General features: G+C 49.7%; 1 protein-coding gene across 1 annotated transcript; it reads left to right on the top strand.

Annotated features, from left to right (window-relative positions):
• Positions 1 to 1,081: 1,081 nt before the first annotated feature.
• On the top strand, positions 1,082 to 3,477 carry FOXD3 (forkhead box D3). Its single transcript, XM_037044367.1, has one exon. The coding sequence runs from the start codon at positions 1,506 to 1,508 to the stop codon at positions 2,934 to 2,936; it is 1,431 nt and encodes a 476-aa protein (XP_036900262.1). The 5' UTR covers positions 1,082 to 1,505; the 3' UTR covers positions 2,937 to 3,477.
• The last annotated feature ends 10,738 nt before the right edge of the window (positions 3,478 to 14,215 follow it).

Raw genomic sequence — 14,215 nt, 5'->3', positions numbered from 1 at the left:
TGCCCAGCAGCCTGGGAAGTCGCGTCGCGGTCTCTGCACGTCCCTCTGCCTTCCCAGCGAGGGCGCGGCATCCAGCCTACAGGCCGAAGCCTCTTTACTGTCGCACTCGACTTACCCAGGCCGCCGCCAATCTCGGCTCTTTCCCCAGCACCTCATTTCCGATTTTCTCACATGCTAAGTCATTTAACAACTCGGAGCCGCTAGTTATGGCTTGTTTATTTATAGGTTCCCTGTTATTTTACGCCGTTTTTATTTCTCTCGGCAAATATTCTAATAGATTAATCAATAGCCATTTTCTGACCTTCGGGAACCCCAGCTGATGCTGTTCTGGACGCGGGAAAAATACATATTTATATATATATAAGCATGCCCATTTCAAGCCGAGAAGGCAAAGCCGGTGGTCGGGTTTTTGTGGGGAGAGCGCGTCCCCGTAGGAGGTGTTTCCGCCGAACAAGCCCTGAGGCAAGAGGGGTGGGTGTCTGAAGTCTAATTAGCAAAACCGAGCCGGGTGTGCAGCCCTACCTCTTTAACGCTAAAAAAAAAATCCAAAAGAAAAAACAAAACAGACTAAGTTTTTTTTTTTAAATGAGGGACGGGATGGGAATCTCGTTCTAAGTTGCCCAGTCCCTGCCCAAGAAGTGTTGGTAGAAGGGGTGAAGGGGCAAGGGAGAGGGCGCGGCGAGGGCAGGGCAGAAAATGCTGCCTGGTCCCGGTCCGGCGGACACTCCCAGGCCCACGCCCTCACTCGCTCACACCCACTCTTCCTCACTCACACCCACAGGCTCCCTCGACCCCTGCGCTGGGTTGCAGCCTCAGCCGAGGTCTGTAGGCAGGCCAGGGCGCCCTCGGTACCCGCGGGATGCCGGCGCACGGTGCGGCGCGGAGTTGCGCGTCCCTTGTCCCTTTGTTGACAATTCCCTGAACCAACTTGAGTTTGGCCGGCTCAGCCGCGGCCCTGACGTCACGCGCGGTCACGTGGCCCCGCCTCCCGCTGGATCTTTAAGTAGAAAGTAATCTATCAGGCCAGTCCTTAAAACCGGACTTTCGACTACGGGGGCTTCCGCGGCCCTGACACCCCCTCCCCTGGTTGCCCCTGTCCGCGCCCTCCCGAGCCGCTCCGCGCCCGGCGTCCCAGGCCCGCCTGCACTGCCCCTGCTCTCCACGCCCGGCCCAGAGGCCGGAGAAAGGCGAAGTGAGGGGTCGCGGCGTGGAGAAGCCTCCGGAGCCGGGAGAGGCAGCGAGCTCCCAGCACGGGGAGCCGGGACGGCCGGAGTTTGCGGAGCGCGGCCGCGGAGGGCGGACGGCAGCGCCCTCGCTGCGCGATGCCTGGCCGCCGGGTGTGAGCCCAGCAGGAAGGGCCGCGAGCCGTCAGCGCTCGCTCCTCTCTCCCAGTACCCCGTCCTTCGGGGGCACCCAGACCCCCTTCCCCTGAGCTCGGCGGCAGCTCCCGACGACCCCCATTGCCCGCCGCTCTTCCCCGCGGCCGCCACCAACCCCGAGGAGGGATGACCCTCTCCGGTGGCGGCAGCGCCAGCGACATGTCCGGCCAGACGGTGCTGACGGCCGAGGATGTGGACATCGATGTGGTGGGCGAAGGCGACGACGGGCTGGAGGAGAAGGACAGCGACGCCGGCTGCGAAAGCCCCGCGGGGCCGCCGGACCTGCGCCTGGACGAGGCGGACGAGGTGACGCCGGCGGCGCCCCACACCGGGCAGCCTCAGCCACCGCACCAGCAGCCCGTGGCGCTGCCCAAGGAGGCGGCCGGTGCCGGAGCTGGGCCGGGGGGCGAGGCGGGCGCGCCCGAGGCCGACGGCTGCAAGGGCAGCGAGGAGGGCGGCGGGAACGGCGGCGGGCCCGGCTCGGGCGGCGGAGCGGCGGGCAGTTTGACCCCGAGCAAGCCCAAGAACAGCCTGGTGAAGCCGCCGTACTCGTACATCGCGCTCATCACCATGGCCATCCTGCAGAGCCCGCAGAAGAAACTGACCCTGAGCGGCATCTGCGAGTTCATCAGCAACCGCTTCCCCTACTACCGGGAGAAGTTCCCCGCCTGGCAGAACAGCATCCGCCACAACCTCTCGCTCAACGACTGCTTCGTCAAGATCCCCCGCGAGCCGGGCAACCCCGGCAAGGGCAACTACTGGACCCTGGACCCGCAGTCCGAGGACATGTTCGACAACGGCAGCTTCCTGCGGCGCCGGAAACGCTTCAAGCGCCACCAGCAGGAGCACCTGCGCGAGCAGACGGCGCTCATGATGCAGAGCTTTGGCGCCTACAGCCTGGCTGCGGCCGCCGGCGCCGCGGGGCCCTACGGCCGCCCCTACGGCCTGCACCCCGCGGCCGCGGCGGGCGCCTACTCGCACCCGGCTGCTGCGGCGGCCGCAGCAGCGGCCGCGGCGCTCCAGTATCCGTACGCGCTGCCGCCGGTGGCCCCGGTGCTGCCGCCCGCGGTGCCGCTACTGCCCTCGGGCGAGCTGGGCCGCAAGGCGGCCGCCTTCGGCTCCCAACTTGGCCCCGGCCTGCAGCTGCAGCTGAACAGCCTGGGCGCTGCTGCGGCCGCCGCGGGCACGGCTGGCTCTGCTGGCACCACGGCCTCGCTCATCAAGTCCGAGCCCAGCGCACGGCCGTCGTTCAGCATCGAGAACATCATCGGTGGGGGGCCCGCGGCGCCCGGGGGTTCGGCGGCGGGTGCCGGTGGCGCTGGGGTAACTGGGGGCACCGGGGGCGGCGGGGCAGCTGCTCAGTCCTTCCTTCGGCCGCCCGGGACAGTGCAATCAGCAGCGCTCATGGCCACGCACCAGCCACTGTCGCTGAGCCGGACGACGGCCACCATAGCGCCTATTTTGAGCGTGCCGCTCTCTGGACAGTTCCTGCAGCCCGCAGCTTCTGCCGCCGCCGCTGCCGCCGCCGCAGCGCAGGCCAAGTGGCCCGCGCAATAGGGGCGCGCGGTGGCCGGGACGCAGGGCCCGGGCGGCAGCTGCACTTCCCCGCTGGGCGCCCCGCCCCGGCCGCGGCCAACCTGCCCAATCCTAGACTCGGCCTCTCCTCCATTTCCTCCCTTCGACCCCTCACCACCGACCGCCGCAGCACACCCGCTCGCGCACACCTAGGCTGTCCGAGCAAACTCTCAGCGCGCGCCCGCCAGCCGGGAATAGCTTTCCGTACAGGTAAAACCGAAAACCTAATTTTCCAAAAATGTGCCCTGACGGCGCCTGCTCTCAGTACCGTGAGGTTGGGAGGGAAATTCTTTGTACATATTTGTATAAAAATCACTGACTTTCCTTTTGGGGTTTTTATTTTTTTAAGAAAAAACGAATTCAGTAGATTTAGAGCTCTGAACTTTCATTTTTTTTGAAGGTTCACTCTCCACAGTTTTATGTGAGAAAATGTATAGAGACGTTGGGAGATTTTAAATATAAAAATTTTCAAAAGGCGAGAAGTGTCATTCTATTATAAAAGTCTGTTTATATATGAATGAATATATATGTATTCTAAATGTTATTCCATCGTGTTGTACACAACTTTGTAAATAAATTTTTAAAATGCTCAGCCTAGTGTTTCATTTCGGTGTCTGAGGCAAAGGACAAGGTTTTAAAATGGTATTTGCATCTCATCTCTCCCAGAAATTCGACAAGTTTGCTAATTCCTCATTTGACCATAAGAAAAATTTAATTGGAGACAGGAAAGAACATTTTAATTTTAAATCGTATTAACATGTTTCTTTTAGTTTTTACATAAACTCCGGGTGTGGGCAATGATCTTGTTCATGTCAATTCATTAAATATAAATGACCAGATATTTGTGTAGATAAAATAAGCTATTAAAAATAACCTTACTCTAAACAATTAAATCTTTTTAACTTTTTAAAAATCAACTTATATTTTACACAATGTAAATTTCCCAAATGAGAATTCCTGGTCATTAAAATTATCCTTTCAAAATGTAAATTACAAAACATCCCTTATTTTAGCATTTAAACTTAGGTCTTTGGAATTATTTTGATTGTTTAAGTAAAAGTGGTGAATAAACTCAGCTGATTTATAAATTCCAAAAATTATGGCATTTTGAACTTTGCAGTGGAATTACATTCTATAAACCTGACTGATAATACATAGTTTTATTCTTAAAGAACATTTTCAAATAAGATACCTCTTTTCTATGGCAATCTACAACATAATTCCAATTTCTGGAGCGTTCCTTCGATGCCTCCTCTCCGTCCAACTCTCAGTCTTTCTGAAGGCCGGGGAACAGCGTGGCCTTAGTACCCTTTTTAAAACAGGTGCTTATCACTCCCCCGGTTTTTACACACACACACACACACATACACACAAGATATGTACACCTTAGGCTTTAGTTAGTGTGAAATGAGAGATCATAAGGCAAATGGGGAGATGTCCTGTAGATTACTTTTAATGTTCATTTCAGCTGTTGCAACCTTAAAAGTATTAAGGTACAAAAGAAGTATAGACTCCGGAGGCCGGTTCCCACCGCCACCGACGTATCCTCAAATGGCATCAATTCTAATTATTTTGTAATTAATTTAGCTGTTACAATTACTTAGGCGAAATCGCTTTTCAAAGCTGGAGCGGGTGGCACTACTGTCAGTCCGGCCCTACGTTCGTCCCGTTTGCAAAACACGGCCACGGTCCCCGGCGCCGGCATCCACCGTGCCTCCTGCTCGAGGAGATTCTTCGAATCCCAGCCTCGTTTCTCTGTCGTCGGCCTGGACTAGGGAGTCACCCTTTGAAAGACCCTCCCTCACAAACACAGAATCTTTTCCTGGCAAACGGGAAATGTTGTGTCCGAGTGACCATTCCTTCTGGATCAGGGTCTTAACATAAAGCAGGCTGCTGGGGGGTGAGATCAACTTGATAAACAGGAACCCGATAACCGCTGCGAGAAGGGCAACAGTAACGTTCTCGGAGAAGAGCTGGTGGACCACACAGCCTCCGGGGCGGGTCCCTTCTAATCTCCTTTTGCAAGGAAAACTAAACGGATCTAAATTTGTTTTTGTGTTGCAGCTATAAAAGTAACAAGTTGTTTCACAGTTGTGTCTGGCTAATCGGTTTTTACACAAACAGCAAATGGTGCATGATTTGTGCAAACACATAGAGGTTATTTCTAAATATAGCTGACACTCCTGGGAAAAGGGAAAGGCAGGGCTTCTTGCATTCACTTTTAGCCTCAAGAAGCTGCTGATCCAAGGTTTCTAAATGACACTGGATAACAGGGGCCTCATTCCATTCCTGATCCTTTGTTACTTATAAAATTACTCACTCATATTTCCGCGCATAGCAGCAATACCGGCCGAGCCTGCGCCCGCAGCTTGCCACTCGGCCACAAGCGCCGCTTAAGATCCGCAGGGCTCAGCAATGCCATAGGCGGTGGTGGGGTGCCGAGGAGGAGAGGACCGCTGACAACGTCCAGTTACTTCTTAACTTTGAGCTAGCTTGGAGGTAGCCCTCTTCCCTTATTTCTTGGAAGATAGGAGACTCAGATCCAGACCCCAAACCGACCCCAAACCTTTGAACCAGCTGTTCAAAGTACCGGTAGATGTCTGGGAGAGAGGCCTGGACGCACTCCTCTGCAAAGTTCTTTTTGGTTTAAGCTTGTTAAACCACGAATGTTTAGACCAGAAAGGAAAATGCAAATATATATAATGAACGCTGGCACTGGGGCGGGGTGGGGGGGCTTGAAATTCAGGACCGTTCGCGGGCACCGCGACAAAAGGCAATGAAATCCTCTCTTACGCTGAGATTTAAAAGCAACACGATTGACACCCGTTTTTTATTCCACTTAGATTTATTTATAACAAAAGGAGGAAGCGAGTTGATTTTTTTTTTTTAATGGGGAGGATTTTAGCTTTTGGCTACACACGAATTTGAACTGGTTCCATTTCCTCCGACACTCACTTCTAGAAAGTCAGTCTAGTTCCGAAGCCTGTGATCCTTAGAGCATCCCAGGACGGAATCCCTGAGTGGGGACGCAGTCCCGCACGCTGTTCCTCGGGGAGTGGACAGTGGATCCAGAGGTCCAAGAAAATACGAACAAGCAAAATGCATGCATGGGCCAGACAGGGCTCTCGCTGCAATGACACATGTGGCCTGCAGGGGGCGACGAGCAGATGAAAACTTCCCCATTCTCCGAGGGTCCAAGCCCAGCACTCGCAGGCCTCCCAGACTCGGAGCCCGCAGACACTCTTGTTCATCCTTTGGGCCTGGGACATACAGGCCACATCTCCAGAAGCTGCTTTCCTTGGCCTGCAAGGGACTGAGTCTCGAGGGGAGTTTGTCTTAAAGATTGGGAAGCAGTAAAGTTTAGTGATGAGGAAACACCGACTTGCAAGCAATTAAGAGTTAAATTTTACGTGGTTTATAGAAAGAATGCTGGCAGTAAGAGGGACAGGAAAGGCTGTTGCGTGTGTGTGTGTTTGGGGGTGGGGTCATTTTAACGTGGGTTACTGAAAGAACTGTCCTGAGAAGAATGTGATCTGAAAGAAAGCCTGTTCCAGAGCCGTGGTGCATCAGACCCCACCTGTACCTGTGCTGGTGGCAAACTGCAGCATGAAGGAGTGAGTGGACTCCTCACTGGGGGTGGGTGAGGAGGTTGGCAGGGCATTCTCAGAGTGCCCAGCCTGGGTTGTGGGTGTGTTTGCGTGTGTGTTTCATGGGAGGGGATGACAGAAAGCTGTGGAATCAGAGAGGCCTTTGAAGCTCTGAGGGTCCTGAGCAAGGATTAGGCGTTTCGTGACCGTGACCTTGGACACAAATTGCTTGGGTTTTTGAGTCTCTTCATTTCCATGTCTCTGCAATGAGAACGAGGAGTCTGCTTGCTGCTTGGGCTTGCAGAATTAGGTAAGTTGGTGTCCGTGGGGAAAAAATATTTTATAAAGCCTTAAGAACTAAGAATACGTAAGGAGATTTTTTTAAAGGCTTCTGGACAGAGAAACAGTTGTGTTCAAATACCTGCAGCAATTGGCTTGGTTTTGAACAATTCGATTTCAGGTGTGAAAAGCAGACTTTTCTGAGAGGTTGCGGGACCTATTCCAGCCCCCTACCTCGTGAAAGGATAGTCCGAGATGGGTTTTTAAAACGTCGAGTCTCCTCATGGTCCTGAGTTCTCCCACCACGCTCTGGGCCTGCGGAGAAGCCCGCGGTGACCATCCACCCTGAGCTCGCACCCCCAGCTCCAGGGGCCTGGCGCGTTGCTTTCTGGCTGAGCGGCCTACTTTGCTGTTTGCCCCTTTGCTTCCACTATCCAAGGCAAGTGGGGAAACCCGAGCCTTCCGTTGACAGACTCCCATTAGCGCTAGACAAGGCCTCTGGGGCGAATTAGAGGTAACCAGATCCCAACCCCGCGTAAAAGACCACCCTCCCTTTGCCTGCCTCCAACAGTTGGCATGGTTACACCCAGAGCCAACTTCTCCCTTAACCATCGCCACCCCCTCCCCTTGCCCTCTTAGGAATGTGCGAGCCGTTCTTTGCTACGGGGAGCAAAAATCAGCCAAGGACGGCGGGCGCGCAGAACAAAATCTGAAGTATTGCAAAATCAGTCAAGGAGTTGTAAGAAAGTATTGTATTATTTTTATTTCCCGAAGTGATGTCTTACATCAGAAGTTTTCAAAATAAGAATTAGTTCCCTCCCCCCTTTTTGATATAAAACTCGTTCCTAAAGCCCTTCTTTTCTAGGTGACTTTGGGCTTATGTACACTGCTCCACTCTGTTTTGGGCGAGGTGTGGAGGCGGCAGGAACATCTTCATTCCCTTGTCCGAATCCTCCAGGGCTGAATTTTGGAAGCATCTTCAGAAAAACAGACCTAGAGAACACCCTCCCCCACTTTCCACAAAGGCCCAGGAAGTTCCACGACTTCGCCGAGGTCGCTACGCAGTCCAGATGTAAGCTGTGGAAGTACTGGGGGGGAAAACCGAGTATTTGCTCAGGAAAGATGTCCCATTTGAAGAGGGGGGGAAAAACTAACAGTGGAGCAAGAAATATTGGGAAGAGTGGAGAGAAGAAAAAAAGACGAACACAGAAGCGCTGGTCCTAGCGGGACTCAGCTCCAGGAAGGGCAAAGAACTAACCCTAGGGCAGCCCTGCGGCCCCGGGCAGCGGTCCCCCGCCCCCCCGCTGCGCCTCAACCCGCTGGGCGGTTTTGCTGGGACCGACGGCTTGATTCCCTTCTGGCCTCGTGATCTGAGAGCAGGGAAAAAAGAAGGCGGGAATTCCAGGCCCCAAGCGCCATCACCCTGGGGGGCAGAGGCCCCGCCACAGCGCAAGGGTCTCGCGAGTCGGTCCCCATGGGCGCCCCCCGACCCCCTCCCACTCCGGGTCCCCAGTTGCACAAGTCCGGAAGGCTCGGCCTGTGGGACTCTAGCTCCCCGCGCCCAGGGACGAGAGAATTGGAACTAATTATGGAGTATGCCCACCCGTAAAAGGCACCCACGGTGGGAGTACAGGGCATTGGGGGGCGCGGTGGGGGCTCTCCTCCGCGCCCTGCGCAGCTGCATCCCACTTGCCGCATCCAGGGAAGCTCCCGACGGGAAACCAGTGCCTGCGGTGTGAAACGGGGGTATTTGGGAACCAAGGCAAATCTGCTACACTGTAGTTAGGCCACGGCCCTGTCGAGTCTTAAGGAGTATCGTGAGGACTCAGGAGACCCCGCCAAGGTGGCTGACGGACCAGAGCGCCGCCATCCCGGGCTGGTCCGCCCAGCCGCCTACACCCGCCCGGCCCGCGCCCGCCCGCTTCAGCGGGCTCGGCGCTTGGAAGGCTTCTTCGGGGTCAGGCAACAGGAGCTGCAGGCAGTGCGCATCTCACTGAAGAGGGGAGCTTCGGTTCTTTTCCTCCCTCCAGTCCTTCCATTCTCCTCCCCACAGACGGTAAGCGAGGCTCAGTTTTCTCCGAAAGACCGACAACACATTTTGCCCTTTACCCTTTTCCGCAAGGGGCGCGTGCCTGGGGTCGCAGGGGGCTTTGCTGTCCGCGCTCGAGCAGCCCTGAACCCCGCGCTGCCTCTTTCCTGTCGCGCTCCTCCGGGAAACCCTCCCGAGCCTCCCAGCTCAGGTTAGCTGCTCCTTCCTGGAGCGCCAGCGCACCCACAAATGCCGCGGTGAGTCCCTTTCTGTCCAGCAGCTGAGCACAAAGGGCATGAAGAACAGGACTTGCCTAATAAACCACAGCGCAGAGCCGTGGGAGTGGGTGTGAGGAACCTCGAAGACTGTTAACTGAGCAAATGAGCTTTTCCGCAAGAGTTTGGGGGACTGTTTTTCTTCTCATTCTTTTTCTTTAGTCTCTTTATAATAAATTCTTGTATAAACTCCATGTTAAAAGCACTTATTTGAATCTCCGTCCCACCCTTTGCCTGGCCCTCTTCCGTTAGGCCTTCCCTTCGCTTTTCCTTCTAAGATCCAGGGGCCCACGCGGCCCAGCTGGCTCACCTCATCTACTTCTGTGACTTTCTAAATGAACTTTTGCTTGTCTTTGGGGTGGGGGGGGGGGGAAGCTTTTATTAGAGGTTTAAAAAGCAAAGACACATCATTGGCTCACAATATGATTGAATTTTCTGGAATGTTTTCTCTCTATATGTGAAATTAGTGGAAGAGCCCTCCCAAACTGAAATGCCAACAGTCAGCTCCCTCTCCCACCTAATGGACAAAACCTCTGGAGAGGTTTTCTTCAGCCAGCTGCTGCTTCAGTTTTTCCAGTACAGAAAGAATCGCTACCTCCCAAAGCAATCCATTGCACTGGGAGCATCTTTGTGAGAATGTCTTTTTAAAAAATATATTTATTTATTATACTTATTTTTAGAAGGGAAGGAAGAAAGACAGGGAGAAACATCAATAAGTGACTGCCTCTTGTGCACCCCCTACTGGGGACCTGGCCTACAACCCAGGCATGTGCTTTGGGAATCAAACTGGTGAACCTTTGGTTCGCCGGCTGGCACTCAATCCACTGAGCCACACCAGCCAGGGCCCCCACCACCAGTAGTTTTAATGTAGAAACCACAATAAATTGTTTGTGTTTCTAAATAAAGATACTCAACACATGATAACATGATCACCTTTAATACTAAAATCTAAGCAGAGGACTCTCAACTTCTCTATATTTTACTAAGAAAATAAAAGGGCTCTATTATGGAAAGACACTCTAGCCCTCGCTGGTGTGGCTCAGTGGACTGAGTGCCAGCCTGCAAACCAAAAGGTCGCTGTTTTGATTCCCAGTCAGAGCACATGTCTGGGTTGCAGGCTAGGCTCCCAATAGGGACCACATGAGAGGCAACCACACACTGATGTTTCTCTCCTCTTTTTCACTCCTTTCCCCTCACTCTAAAAATAAATAAATAAATAAAATATTTTTTAAAAACTACTGTCGGTGGGGAAAACTGAGTGAAAGCTAAAGCTTTGGAAAAGGATCGATATTTTGTATTAAGTCAACATGTTCCAGGACAGTCCATGAGCCTTCCTCTGAGACCCCTCGTTACTTACCACCTCTCCTAGGGTTGGGTTTAGACCACATTGGTGGTAAGTCTGTGGACAGTGGTTAGAATCTCATGTTCTTCTCTCTCTCTTTTAGCCAAAAGAAAGCATTTTTAAAAAGTTAAATCATTTGAACTCTCATTCACCATGTGAAACTAGGAGCTTAGATGTCTTCCCTGAGAAATATTCATGTAGATTCTACTATTTAATATAGAGAAGAAGAAAAGAAGGAAAATCTCAGATTATTTGGTCACTGTCCTCCAACTGGGATCAAGATAATAAGCTCTTTAATGTTATACACTAAATGTATTCTTTTTCACATCTATATCTAATTTGTGTGGTCCCTATTGATTTACACTTTCTCGCATGTCTTTTTTAATTAGTGAGAGAGATAGAGAAACATTACTCTATTGTTCTGCTTTTTTATGCGTTCAGTGGCTGCTTCTTGTATGTACCCTGACCTGGGATCGAACCCACAACCTTCGTATCTGGATGGTGCTCTAACCAATTGAGCTAGCTGGCCAGGGCTTTGACTTAGTCTTTATATAGCCCAGTGAGCTTCTTTCTTTGCCATTGTTACAGATTATACCAGTAAACTATCTCAAATTGCACCATTTTGCAAATGTAAATGTTGGTTACAAGAGCAAGGTGGTATCTAGATCAGTACAAATTAATCACAAACACTGTGAAACATCTGCTTTATTGATGGTGCTTCAACAATATCACCTTTCCACATACATCAGGAATTATGACGGTATGATAAAGTTGCTCTTGTTGCTGGAGGGAATTGAGTGCAGGAGTTAATAGATTGGATTAAAAGACAAGACTGATTCCTAGTCTTAGTCTTGACATTGAACTTGGAAATATCTGATCAACTCTGTATGTGCCCATATAAAGACCACTACTAAAAATTTAGCTGAGAGGAAGAAAGGACAAGAGAGAAATTATACTATTACAACTATCGTTTCAAAATTTTAGCCAACAGATCTTTTTGAGTAACTGTTTAAAAATTTAGAGATTTTTTTAAACCTTAATTTCACCTTTGTCTTGATTTAAGACCTCTGCTATTTCAAGATATCTGTCATTCAGACCTCCAGCACTTTGATGACTCCTTTACTCTGATATTGCTGGTTTGTACTATAGTTCAAGGTAAGGAACTGAAACCGGTCTACCATCACCACCCATGGGGCCCCAGGAATAACCTGAAGAAGCTGCTTGGGACACTGTTAGTGAATCAATCCATCCTCCACTTAGGGAACCATTGTTCTGGTACAGTATATTTAATATGCATACTTAATGGGTTACATTTATTTCTCTATTGCTTTAAAATGTTCTTATGTAAATGAGGTGAAGTGTGAGAAAAAACTTGATTAAGTTATAAAAGTTGAAAACTTACCATGCAAGAGATAGCTATACAGTATTTTGAAAGTCGATTTCCTTGCTAGGAAATGTTTATAATTTGAGATGTAGAATGATATTCTGGAAAGAGCATGGGTTTTGAATCTGATTGTCTTAGGGTCAAATCTTGGTTCTGCCATTTCCTAAGTATGAAATTGATCAAAGTTATTTGGTCTCTCTGAATCCCAGTATTCTCAGCTATAAAATGGGGATCACAATATACAGGTTTCCTATGATAATGTATTTGGAGTGATCAAAAATGGTGGCCATTATTGTTTTGCTGATTTTATAGCAGTCATATTTTCATGAGGCTATATATATATATATATATATATAGCTGTCACATTTCATATTTAAAAATGAAGTTGCTGAGACCACTGTTCCTTCCATCTGTTTGAGCTAGGTATCATTTTTGTGTTCTCAGAACTTAACAAATGTGAAACAATTTACTCTGTAGTGCCACTTGGTAAATCACTTTTTCACTTTCAGGATATTTTTCAGTCTTGTGGATGAGAGGTCTTGACAATAGTCATTAAAGATGTGATAGCACTTTCACAAGAGCAAGGACATGTGCCTTATGTCTTTGCTGAGCTCTGGTCTAGGTGGACTAATTTTAACATTTTTCTAAATCCACACTAGGATTTCACTAGAAGTTGCTATCTGCCTAGGGGTCTGATTAGGCAAACACATAATTCTGAACTCGTAAAGACAGCCTCGGTTACAAGAGCAAGTTAATGGGAGGATGTGGTGTTGCGGAGTTCCAGGAGCGTGGGACAGAAGTCAGCCGACTGAGGTCTGATGCCTGGTGACAGTGGCTACGTCACTTGAAACTGTAAATGTCAGATTATGATAATCTAGTGGAGACATTATATGTTTGTTTAGTTTATTCAAACATCACTCCAGAAGTGTGTGTGTGTGTGTGTGTGTGTGTGTGTGTGAGTGTGAGAGAGAGAGAGAATGAATGACCATTTAAATGCTAAGTTATTCTGAATTCCAGTCAATGAACATGAGACATGGGGAAATTAAGCAAGGGTGGCATGAAGTCAGACATTTCACAGTTAGTCTCAGTTACTTTTTGCCATTTACAGTGTAAGCATCTTGCTCCAGAAAATGGGATGGGATCTCAGTGTGTACACATATCACCCTTACTTTTTTGTAGAACATGGTGCCTAAGTGCAAGCCAGCAGTTACATCTAGAGCTCAACCTGTCCTAACAATGGAGGAAAAGCAGGCTTTTAGGTTATGGAAGAGGCCCTGGCCAACTAGCTGAGTTGGTTAGAGCATTGTCCCAATATATTAAGGTTGCAGGTTCAATCGCATGAGGACACATGCAAAAACCAACCAATGAATGCATAAATAGGTGGAACAAAAAAGTGATGCCTCTCTGTCTCTCTCTCTCTCTCTCCCCGCCTATAAACTCAATAAAGAAAAAAAGTGCTTTTTAAAAATATTTTTTATTTATTTTTAGAGAGAGAGGAAGGAACGGAGAAAGAGTGGGAGAGAAACATCAATGTGTGGTTGCCTCTCATGTGTCCCCCACTGGGGACCTGGCCTGCAACCCAGGCATGTGCCCTGACTGGGAATTGAACCAGAGACCCTTTGCTTCACAGGCCTGTGCTCAATCCACTGAGCTACACCAGCCAGGGCAGAAAAAAAAATGTTTTGAAAAAAAAAGATTAAGAAAGAGATGGAGCTATGTCAAAAAATTAAAAATGGATCTGCCTTTTGACCCAGGAATCCCACTTCTGGGAACTGAAAACATTAATTTGAAAGAACATAAGCACCCCTATGTTCACTGCAGTGTTATTTACAATCAGCAAGATATAGAAGCAGCCCAAGTGTCCAGCAGTAAATGAGTGGATAAAACAACTGTGGGACATTTGCACAATGGAATAATACTAAGCCATAGTAAAGAAAATTTTACCCTTTGTAACAGTATGGATAGACCTGGCGAACATTATGCTAAGTGAATTAAGCCAGTCAGAGAAAGACACATACCATATGACTTCACTCATATGTGGAATCTAATGAACACACTGACCTAACAAGCAAAATAGAGACAGACTCACGGATGGGGAACAGGACGACAGCTAAGTAGTGGGGAAAGTGGGGGGTGGAGGGACTGAGAAAAAAGGAGTAATGGACAGGGACAACAATGTATCGGTTACAGTGCAGAGGCAGGGCGGGGTGGAGGAGGGTATGAGGGTAACGGAAAACATACAGTTAAAAAAAGAGAGACAGTATGCTTGAATATTCTAAGGGCAATTTAAGGGCTTTGTGACTAATTTTCATTATGTTTGACTTTTTAACCGTATATGTTACTTTGGAATCTAACTGCTGCACAA

The sequence above is a fragment of the Sturnira hondurensis genome, unplaced genomic scaffold (assembly GCF_014824575.4).
Source record: "Sturnira hondurensis isolate 20B ecotype Veracruz unplaced genomic scaffold, ASM1482457v3 Scaffold0000648, whole genome shotgun sequence".
Taxonomy (NCBI): Eukaryota; Metazoa; Chordata; class Mammalia; order Chiroptera; family Phyllostomidae; genus Sturnira; species Sturnira hondurensis.
The sequence above is the reverse complement of the archived record's forward strand: the minus strand, read 5'-3'. Positions and strand labels throughout refer to the sequence as shown.

What these genes read in the sequence shown, in the direction of transcription:
- FOXD3 (XM_037044367.1), top strand. Translation starts at nt 1,506, where the DNA reads ATGACCCTCTCCGGTGGCGGCAGCGCCAGCGACATGTCCGGCCAGACG.